This window comes from Syngnathus typhle, linkage group LG10, assembly GCF_033458585.1.
Source record: "Syngnathus typhle isolate RoL2023-S1 ecotype Sweden linkage group LG10, RoL_Styp_1.0, whole genome shotgun sequence".
Classification (NCBI taxonomy): domain Eukaryota; kingdom Metazoa; phylum Chordata; class Actinopteri; order Syngnathiformes; family Syngnathidae; genus Syngnathus; species Syngnathus typhle.
This window is the reverse complement of record NC_083747.1, coordinates 9,645,431-9,656,564: the sequence shown is the minus strand read 5'-3', so window position 1 is coordinate 9,656,564 and position 11,134 is coordinate 9,645,431. Positions and strand designations below refer to the sequence as shown.

The window sequence follows — 11,134 nt, the reverse complement described above, 5'->3', positions numbered from 1 at the left end:
CACATGGAAGTGAATGGAGTCAATATGGTCTTTCTGGTCCACTTTGTGGGCTGCATTTCTTCATGGAGACTTCCCAAGCAATCAGTCGTCCATTGCTGCCTGTAAATGTTTTAGCACATATGCGCAACGTTTACGTTGAAGTATATTGTAGCGCACATTAGAGATATACTTAATGGGCTTCAGTAAAAGCCCTGGCTAGTCAAGAATCGAGGCAGGTGCAGACTCTTACAGTAGATAAAGCAGACGGGCACTGAAGATGAGTTCATGACAAACACTGTGAGGCTTTTAGACGCCTTCTCCGAGCTCAATCTTCATTTCCCTTGACACTGATTTTGCAATAAGGATCCGGAGAAAAGGGGAATGTTCATCTATTCATTTTAATGATCCTTCATTATTGACTGCTGGCAGGGAGGGGGCGGGTAAAGGTAATGATTCTTTGTCTTTACTGGCCAATCACTCCTCTTAAAGGAATCAGACTCTAAATAAGGCCACTAATGGATGCCTACTGTGACCCAAAACTGACCCCGCATGCAATCCAGGACTTCCGCACAGACTGGAGATTGCTGTGTGATCTTCTGACTCAGTGTTGGTTCCAACTTCTCACATCACAGGGTGGAACTGTGAACAGGATTTATTCAAGCCACAAATCCAGCGTGGGCTGTGATTATGGATTGCAAAGACGAAGCGCACTGGAAACCATGATTGCAATAATTATTAATAATATAATAGTTCACTCTTATTGCTCTCATTAGAGAAAGACAAAGCGGTTGACATTATGGAAAATATGCCGATTGGCTCCCTTTCAGAGTTAGATGACAAAATGGATCACACATGTGTTTACACTCATTTATAAAGCCACAGACTGAGGTCTGTTAGCTTAGTTTAGTTCAAAATCTTGAAAACAGGCCAGACAGACTCTGTCCCAAGGTTACAAAAGCTGCTCGTCATACCTGCCGAGTCCACAAGTATGCTCTGATCCACCACATGTATGCGTGCAGTAAACTGAGAGGGTTTGTGTACCTGACAAATTGTTGAGTCTACTTGGAGTTGTCTGCACACTGACTGTGCATGGAGAACATATGATGAGGTGACTGCAAATCACTTCTATCATCACCTGTAAACATCCTGCTGATATTAAAACTGTCCAAGTTGGGATCTTTGCCAAATGTCTGCAATTTCAACCTATTTATCACTGTTTTGTTCTTTTTCATTCATCAGGCCTGCATTTTTTTTTGCTGTATGTGGACAAATGTTTTCCACAAGCTATAATTTTACAGGTATGCAGTTGAAATCAAATCACAATGCTGCACTTTCAATGAAAGGAAAATTGTGATAAACCGACCATAAAGTTATCACACATTCACACTGTCTTCTCTTTTATTCTCTGACGTGTTTTGATTAATGCTAATTTATCTTCAAATATCAGATTATTAAGACACAGTGCATGGCAAGCTTAAAATAATTCTAATCAATTCTGGAATATATATATCCAATTTGTTTGTGTTTATACAAAACTAAGCAAATGCCAATACTATGAGCAGTGACTTCATTTGTTGTCAGCTGTCATCAGTCTGTCACGGTAATGAACCCTACTTTGGTCCAGCCTCCAACAGCTCTTTAAGGCATCATTCACGCCGCTGAGGAGACACACTCAGGTATTAGTAGTTTTGCCTGGATGGTCCAGTGGATGATGGGTGGGCGGGGATGTTATTAGCAGCATTCATCTACAAGGCTCCCCAAGCTATACTATATTGAAACTGACCACAAGACAACCCTATCATCTTCAAAGATTACCTGTCTCCTGTACGCTATATGAATGTTTTATCATAAAAGCTTTTCTTTTTTCTTTTTGCTAAGTGCCTCCTTGAGTGTTTGCTTTCAACTTTTGATTACTTTATGTCTTGTTGCGAAGAAGAAAAAAGGCCAAGCCCATTTGAATATAATGGACCTAACGGGAAAGGTAATCTCCGATGCACTGGGTTTATAAATGTGGTGAAACTCAATGCAACGGGTGTGAAAAGTGGACACTTTTAAAATGTTGCTACCTAAAGTATGTTTTTAATCTCATTAATTTGTTGAGCATAGGGCAAATGAAAGTCTTGACAAAATTTATAAAATAAAATAACCTGGCAAATTCTGTATAAAAATCCACTTTTCAATATGAGAAGAATTATAGGATGTGGTGCATCTCCATGTAAAACACCTCATTCAAAACCTATAATAATACCAAATCACGTTTTCAAAAAAAAATGTCTTTTGATGTTCTCATTCACATCTCACTTTTCTCAGTTTTATATACACAATGCCTTAGTTTCATTTTTATACATAGTCTTGAGTCATTTACAAGAAGAAACATTTTCATACTCCTTTGGTCCAGACACTGACATTTCCAGCACCAAGACACTCCAACCCCCATCTAGTCGAGGTTTTAGCAGACACTGCGTTGTGAGTGAAGAACGATTGCATAACAGCAGGCGAGACGTGATCGTTCCTGGCCGTTTTGCAAAATTAAATCATTCTCTGCATACCGCAGTCCCATAACTACACATTAAAAAGCAGCATGAATGAGGACATTCGATCATGTGTTTTAGATTGACATTGTGAACATAAACGTGGATAAAGCAGAGACGAATTTAAGGTAAAATGAGACAATGTTACATATGAAGTAAAGAAAAATAAATATAAAGTTAAAGACTAGTGTGCTTTTACACTTTTCACCCTTAATTACGTGGGACCCACATTTATTCTGACCACTGTTAATGGGCCCCATTTAAGTGTATGGACTCAGTCACCCCCTTTGCAAATCCTTCCAAACTGCTCAGCAGTATTTACACTAAACACACCATAAGTCATAAAAACTACTGGAAGAGATAAGAGCCAGCAGGTGATGTATGAACCACACAGAGATGATGACCCCAGATGTTCACATGGAACCTCTGGGATCTGAATCAGACACCGACTAGTTATGACTTTTTCATTCTTACCTGTCCCTGGGGATTAAAGGAAAGAAAAATGAACACACTCCTTACACACATACAGTCTCTGATTTAGGGTGAGGGGGATATGATGCAGATGCTGTAATATGGGCAGACCCCCTCCAGAGGGATACCACACCAGGCCACCCCTAAAGTACAACAGCATTTTGGGGTATTGTAGAAAATATAATAAAGTCCCTATGTACCCAAAGTTCATATTTGAGATTTGAATTGATTTAATATAATTTATGGAATACCATTTGTATCATGAAGTTTGAGGAAAAGAAGCGGGCGCTTCAATTCTTTTTGGTTTTCCCATTCAAACAGAGACACCCAGTGTTCATTTGCAACACGTGCAAGTGAAGTCTCCTACCTAAAATACTCAGCAGCACCTTGTAACATAACATCAATAAAGTGCTATTGGCCTAATATATATATTTTTTTTAATCCACCCCAAATATGATGCACATTGTCAGGGGGCTATTGCGGGTACCAGTAAAAGGATGGATGACGTGATTTTTCCGGTCTTGCAAATTGTTAAAGGCAATATTCAGTCGTATTCTCTTAAAAACAAGATGATTGTTATGTTTGAGTTGCCATATGCAAACGTCAACAACCCATGTTTGAAATGCACCCAACGTTGATGCGAAAATGTACATGTGTATGTATAGCCTACAACAAACTTTGTTTAGATCCTCAGACTCCAATGTAAAACAGAAAAGACAAATCAAAGTTTGTCTTTGTGCTTGTATGTACGTAGATGACCCTAGTCTCTCAGTCTTCAAGACACATAAACTACCAATAGCAGGGACAATTGTATTAGGGTTTTTATTGCTCTTACAGTTGTGACATCACCCAGTGAATTATATTCTAATAGTTTGCACCACATGTAGTACAAAAAAAAAAAAAAAAAACGTGTACCTGATAAAACAGGGATGAGCAATTTAGTATAAAAAAACAAATGAAGGTGGCATAAGCACTACTAGGGAGCTAATATACTTGCATGCACTTCCTAACCAGATTTATGACAAAAAATGGTAAGTGCAAAATTTTATTGTGTGCATTTTTCTCACAAAACTTAACTCACTCAAAACTGTAATAATATTAAGACATTGTGTTTGGCCTTGTCATACCAAATCCCCAAATTATTAGGCCTACTCACAGAGTAAGGCTATAAATGGTACAAGCGCAACTAAGTGATGCCTGCCATCTAGTGGCGAACAATTGAATTACATATTCTATTGATTGTTTTGACCTGTTTGAAGAAACCGTGAACCTCTCAGTCTTCATCATCACCATCTCAGCAGACTAGAAAACACCTAATGCGAATATGTTTACCCATTCTCCCACATTTGTGAGACCGCGAGGCCACGGAAGGTGAACCGTGGTATAGGTACGGAACACTATGTACACATGCATACTGATATTATATAACACACCTGTAGATATGTTCTATAAAAATATTAGAAAAGGTGACATATAAATCACAACAAAAGTACTAAGAAAAGAGAATTTTCATTTTGGGTTTATTTGCATTGTTTTAACAGTAACAATTCTACAGCAATAACAATTCTACAGCAGTCTGTAATTCAATGCAACAGTGTAGTCTGAAATTAGCATCTTAATTAAAAAAAAATCTTTGAAGTGCACGCTCAAAATAATATTTTGAACTGTTAACAAACCTTGTAAAAACTAAGGAACTTACTGACAATGAAAAAAAAAACAGTAATACATATTTAGATCTGGTCATGTTTTGTGGTCTTTACTCTTTCGGAAGTTGATCAAGTGAAATAAGAAATCTACTATGTATTACCAATTAGGTTTACAAAACAAGATGGAGTGGCATCTAAACACCTAAGGCCACTCAGCTCTGTTAAAAAGTTGGAATATATAAGCCTTATCACTTAACACTGCCACTAATGTGCCCCCATTACAGCAAAAGAGCATGTTGAATCTCTGGTTTGAATAGCAGTATTTTTGACATGTTTCTTTGTCACAAGGGACACTTGGTGTTACAGGCATCGCCTGACTTAAAAAGGCCATAAATGCTCACCAGTGGAAACATAGAAAGGGCACCCAGCATGGAGCCCAACTGGACTACAGCCCCACACCACACAAGGGCGCCATGGCCCTCATCTCGTAGAATTACTCCGATTATTACCTTTACATAGGACAGGGAGAGAACAAATACGATCCAAACCAGCACCTGAAACACACAAGATCCAAAATAAATGCTAAGAATAATAAGTGAAGCTGGTGCTAGCACAAAACAAAATCTAAACTGAAACAACTAAGTACTATATCCTCATATGTACTACAATGCATGTTCATGCATTGTGTTTAAAATATTAATTTACCATTAGATAGACATTTGATTGTTGAGGTTCTTGATAGAAACAATGATAATACCCGTCCATTGTTGTCTCTTGTAAATAGACTGACAAACTCCACAGCTTCAGTTCCTTCAAGCAATGACTTTGCAGCCTTCTTCACAGATAAAATATTAGATGAGGCAAACAATAAATGGCTGCCCCTCCAGAAAAAAAGTACAATGACTAAGTCCATGTGTACTGCTCTCAATACATTATGTACTGTAGGTATAATGTTCTCAGAATTATAATGAAAAGTTTTAATGTTGAAAGTGTTGTCTTACTATAACAACGGTTCCAGATACACTGTGGACCAGCAAAGGACACGGACTAAGAGCAGCCATTGCCATGATGTAGGCTCCAAATCCAGTGCCAAAGACAGTCAGAAGACACATGAAGATGAGTGACCTGGAATAAAGAGCAACACATTAAATGCAATTCTACATTTTCAGTCTTTATTTAGGTTTACATGAATGGTATACATGCTACTGTGCTTCTTGCACCTGAGCTATATAGTAAGTGTCGCTACAGAAATATTTAGCCTTTGACCGGCTTATATTTGGACATCAGGATTTTCAGAATGCCGCATTAGTCACGCTTACCTGATTGGCCTAAACATGGCAATGAAACAGGCCATTGGGTTGGCGACAGCTGCCATTGTGGCAGCCAAATGGTAGGCCTGGTTCCCATAAGGCAGACAGGAGTAAGACTGCACTGAAGGCAGCACTGCATTGGTCAGAGCATTCACCCAAGCCAGTACAACAAAGATGAAAACCACCTCAGAGTTACTGTATGTGCCCCTGCCAAAGGCGCTGCGAGGTTCCCGCTTGGCAGATTCGAAGGAATTTAACATTGGCTTTTTCTCTGGTGTTTGGGTGTGTAAAGAGAAAGCTTGCTCTCTCTCCCGCCGTGTCACTTCTTCCTTGAAATAAAGCTCATTCCTCTTCTCCCGAGCCACAGCTGGGTGATGGTTGAGAAGAATGAAGGCAATCAGGCAAACAACCATCATTACGCTCAACAACAGGAAGAAGATTTGAACGGAGAATTTTGCTGGTTGATACACTGCTTGGAGCCCCCAAGTGTCAACTGTGGAATTTCCAAGCGTTTTGTTCAATGGCAGTGTCAAAGTGGCATTATGACAATGGACGACTCCAACACCTTGAACGAGAGCCACCAGTGCAGGTACCAGACCACTGAGGCCTTCACCTGCAAAGTAGCTGGTGAGGTACTGGGGGCACAGACGCATCATGAAAGGCAGAAAGGTGACAGAGGAGGTGCAGTCCACCACAGAGAGCAGGAAACATAATATCAAAAGAGGCACACTGTGCAGGGTGCTCCCTATTGTCACTGTGTGCTTCCAGAAGAACGCCAAAAGGAATCCCACAAAGATGCCCAACGTAACGATGCAGTAGATGATCGGCTTCTCATTCAGCACTCCTGGGCGAAAACGATGCATCAAGATGATGACGAGCGGGCCTATGTTGGCCATCTGGATGAGGACTGTGAGGTAGGACGGCAGGAACCAACCCTCAGGGATTTGTGGCACAATTAGTGGGAGCTCCACCCACATTCCGTTGATTGCCACCCAGGAGCCCATGCCAAACAAACATGCCAGCACGTGAGTCAGCACTGACATGATGGTGGCGTTGAAGAAGCAAATGAAGATTTATACAATCTGAAACACATAGAAAAAAGGCCAGTTTGATCTGAACTTTTTGATGGAAAGAAAGCTATAAATACATCATGTGCAATTTTTTTAATGTTATACATGTATAATAATGGTAATAGAAAAAAAAAAAGGTTTTCTACTTCACGGATTTCATCTATCACGGGTTCTTTTAGGAACGTAACCCGTAAATAAACATTAAAACCTGTTAAAACTTGTCTGGTGTTTTATTCCTTGTTTTTATTTTTTTGTGCATGAAAACAAAAATCTGACATTTGGTTAACTGCTTTGTATGACAATATGTATATGTGTTTTACGTTGTGTAATATGTAATATATAATAATATATTCATATTCGTTTTGTTTTACGGCGTGGAGGCACCAGCTTCAATGCGCATTACCGACACCGACTGGTTGAAGTCATATGAACTGAAAAAACAACAATCACTTCATGAAATGATTCGTTCACTCTTGTTCACTGAAATGATTCCTTCGTTTGAACGAATCGTTCACTCACGAACCAATTTTCAAACTTTCAGCCACGGCACTGTCACGATAATGCGACCAGCCCGGTGCAGTTGCGCGGTCGGCGGCGCGCTACGGTTGCGCGTTCGGGACTGCGCTGCAGTTGCGCGAACGGACAAAAGTTGCGCCAATGGAAAAATGCTTAAAAAACGCGGGGGGGTTTGTCTTGGAACGGATTAATGTTTTTTCCATTATTTGTAAGGGGGAAAATAGATTCGGAATTCGACCGATTTACTTCTCGAACCGCCTTCTGGAACGGATTGTGGTCGAAAACCGAGGTTTGACTGTACAACATTAACAAATACATAGTGCACAAGTGCTATTGACGGCGAAGAGATAGATTCTGAAAACGTCTTTATTTTTTGAAAGCAAAACAAAGCTGCAGCGCTGGACTATGCAGGGCCAATGATTCTCGCCCCCGCCCACACACATATTAAAAATAACTCCTGTATGTATGTGTCTGTCTGTCACATGATGCAGAGTAGTGTAAATAAAACACATTTGAAGACTCAAGAAACAATGCCGATGTCATTATTATCTACTATAAATAACACCTTTGAATGAAGAAAATAAAAATGCTTTGAAGTTGCTAGGTAAAAGTCCAGATTTAAATCAAACTGAGATGCAAGAGCATGACATTAAATAGATGATTTACACTCCATACAATATAATATTATTACTATTACAGAATTAAAACAAATCTGCAAAGGGATTTCTCCACAGTGAAGCAAAAGACTACACATTTATTGCAACAACACATCCTGATATTGTTCACAAGGCAATAACTGATTTATAAAACTAGCATTTACAACTGCATTCTGTCTATCTGGGATGATATTGAAATTGGTTTAACAATCTGATATTTCTCATCAATACCTTTTCATTGGATTTCCTTTTTATTATACTGCACTTGAACTGGGTTTCATAATGGTAAAAACAATGCTTCACTTTCAAAATACTCTTATTTTTGTCTATTTAGTGCATCAAATGCTTAAGATACTCAAAACACTGGCCAAACTCAACGAAAATAACTTAATCTCCTGTGCCCTTGTCTCCTCCTCCGGTGAAGGATGCCATGAACTTCAACACACTGCGCCCATATAAAGCAGCACGTGGATATACTCGCCAAGTTAAATAGCCATAATATTAACCTTTATAGAGTTCAACAGAAATAATTAACAATAATGTGATGAAGCCATACATTTAAAAAAAAAAAAAAAAAATTAAAACCCAAAGGGTTATATTAAGATAGCGGCATACTCAGTGACTTTGAAACCTTAGAATAATGCCACCATAATCCAGTCGCAGAAACCTAATTACAACAACAAAAATCGATCTGTTTACCTTGTCACCCAGAATTCTCACGCTCTCCCAACAAATTGTCTTCCCACTATTATGACTTTACTCTATGGCAGTGTGCGCGTTTGCCGTGCGTGCGCGTGCTGGCCGGCTTCACTTATACGTTCTGTAACTGTTAACTAAGGGAACTGCACATGCGTACATGCCATACTGTGAACACTAGCAACGTCAACATAGAACATTAACAACCTTGAGGATACTGGTCCGTTACAGCGATACGAGAGGGTGGTTGCCATATTGGACGTGACAAATCTGACTGTAAACTAAAGCACGTGAATGGACTACTCTTCATAAAACGGCATGACGGGCAACACATGGGCTCTAAAGTATATTTGCTATTTTATGGGAGAGAAAAAGGCTTTGTTTTATATTTCAAACTCATTTATTTCTTTATTTCTTTATTTCTTTAGTTAGTTAGTTAGTTAGTTAGTTAGTTAGTTAGTTAGTTAGTTAGTTAGTTAGTCAGTCAGTCAGTCAGTCAGTCAGTCAGTCAGTCAGTCAGTCAGTCAGTCAGTTAGTTAGTTAGTTAGTTAGTTAGTTAGTTAGTTAGTTTACATTTATTTATTCATTTATTTATTATTCATTTATTTATTTATAATCCCCTCAAAAAACAAAACAATATTGAGTGGAATAAACTTCATAAAACAACATTCTATATCAGGGACAGGCAACAGATGGGTTCAAAAGTATATTTGCCATTTTATGAGAGAGAAAAATGTTTTGTTTTATTTATTTATTGTTCATGTATTGATTTATTATTTCAAACATTCATTTATTTATTTATTTTTACTTATATTCCTGTACATTCCCCCCTCAAAAAAGACAGAAAAACAAAGCTACCCAGATAAAACGGGGTTAATGGAGAAACAAAACAGAAAACGGGCAAAATTCTATTTTAAACATCCTAGTAAGTGTGCTACAAGTTTCTCAATTTGCAACTGTTACTAAAACTCTCACAACTATATGTTTTTTTTTAGTTACAAAACATTGTTTGGCTGTTTGGCCAGCCTGTATTTATCAACTACCTGTTGAGTCCCATTGACTAAAAAGGCTTGATGTTCATTCCTGTTCATTAATTCATTTAATAAGTTAAAAAAATCAGTTTACAATGAAATTTTAACAATAATAATTATGAAATATTTTGTATTTCATAATATTTTGTAATTAATTATTTATTGTCTACTTATTATTTGTAATCATTGCAAAAGGATATCAAACACTAACCTACCTGCCTGTGGATATGAAAACGGTGAGTCAGCATTAGGTTTCACAACAGCCCTTAAGACAATGCGCAGCGAATCTGTGTTGGCCTTTTGGTGTTTCAGTAGAGTATTCATTATTCCCTTTGACTCCGGTGTTTTACTAATCTGGATTTCTGCAATATTGTCATGTGACTGCAGAGGGCTGAGCCAGGAGTCATGGCTGTGAACCAGTCAGAGAAAACATGTCTGGGTGGAGGAAGGGAATTCGGGAAGTGAGTAAAAGAGATGCAGAGAGCAAATTAAAATCTCAGTACCAGGGGAATGTACAAAGTAATAAAAACAAATTGTTAGAACCTAAAACGCATTAATAAGATTTGTTGTGCCGTACCCTAAAAGCTAGAGTTCTGTTTGTGATCCCATTCAAGGTAATGACATTAGTTCAATGTAGAGGCATGGATTGCAGAGTGGATTTAATTCCAAAATATAAGGAGTGGAACGTATTGAAGGAGAAATGCCAATTTGCTTTCTAAGTCATTGAGAATGGCATCAATTCTATTCCAGCTAGAATTTGTCTGCTTGAATAAAAAATATTTATTGTGTATTCGTGCCTCAAGTAGTTATATGTGAATATTGTAAATAACATTGTTAACTTCCTCTTGAGGGATTTTTACGGCCGGATCTAATGAACGTTTTCAATTTATCATCCCGTATAGTATACATGAGCCAAAGAGATCACAGGCTAGCCAACTTGCTTTGACAAAACCTCGCAGCAGGGTGTTGTTCTTATCTGGGTCATGGTCAGTAATTTCTAAGAACAATACACTGCTTTCTTTTGAAAACTGCTGTGTTTGAACCAGTATGACTGTTTGTAGAAAGATTGACAGCGGGATAGCAAACTGAGATGAGGATCCACAGATAAAGTTTCTCCCACTGAGACTTGATGATTATATAATATGCACAACAGAGGTCTATGTGTGCATATATGGCCTACATTTTCACATAACACTAGCACTGTTACTCTATTGCAGCCTGTACTACC

General features: G+C 38.4%; 1 protein-coding gene across 2 annotated transcripts; it reads right to left on the bottom strand.

Moving 5' to 3' along the window:
- Nucleotides 1-4,561: 4,561 nt before the first annotated feature.
- Nucleotides 4,562-10,232, bottom strand: zgc:91890 (solute carrier family 52, riboflavin transporter, member 3-B). Of its 2 annotated transcripts, none has more exons than XM_061288521.1 (4): nt 10,122-10,232; nt 5,947-7,019; nt 5,629-5,752; nt 4,562-5,181 (listed from the first exon to the last, which is right to left on the bottom strand). In XM_061288521.1, exons 2-4 carry the CDS (start codon nt 6,978-6,980, stop codon nt 4,969-4,971), a joined length of 1,371 nt encoding a protein of 456 aa, XP_061144505.1. In that variant the 5' UTR covers nt 6,981-7,019; nt 10,122-10,232; the 3' UTR covers nt 4,562-4,968. The 2 variants fall into 2 exon arrangements, with proteins under 2 accessions (XP_061144505.1, XP_061144504.1); XM_061288520.1 differs by lacking the exon at nt 10,122-10,232 and adding an exon at nt 8,879-9,070.
- Nucleotides 10,233-11,134: the final 902 nt, after the last annotated feature.

Bases quoted from the DNA above. Each gene is read 5' to 3' on its own strand.
- zgc:91890 (XM_061288521.1), bottom strand. From the start codon at position 6,980: ATGTCAGTGCTGACTCACGTGCTGGCATGTTTGTTTGGCATGGGCTCC. The intron at 5,753-5,946 runs GTAAGCGTGACT...TCTTTATTCCAG, and splicing joins GCCATGTTTAGGCCAATCAG to GTCACTCATCTTCATGTGTC. The intron at 5,182-5,628 runs GTAAGACAACAC...TGTGTGTTTCAG, and splicing joins TATCTGGAACCGTTGTTATA to GTGCTGGTTTGGATCGTATT.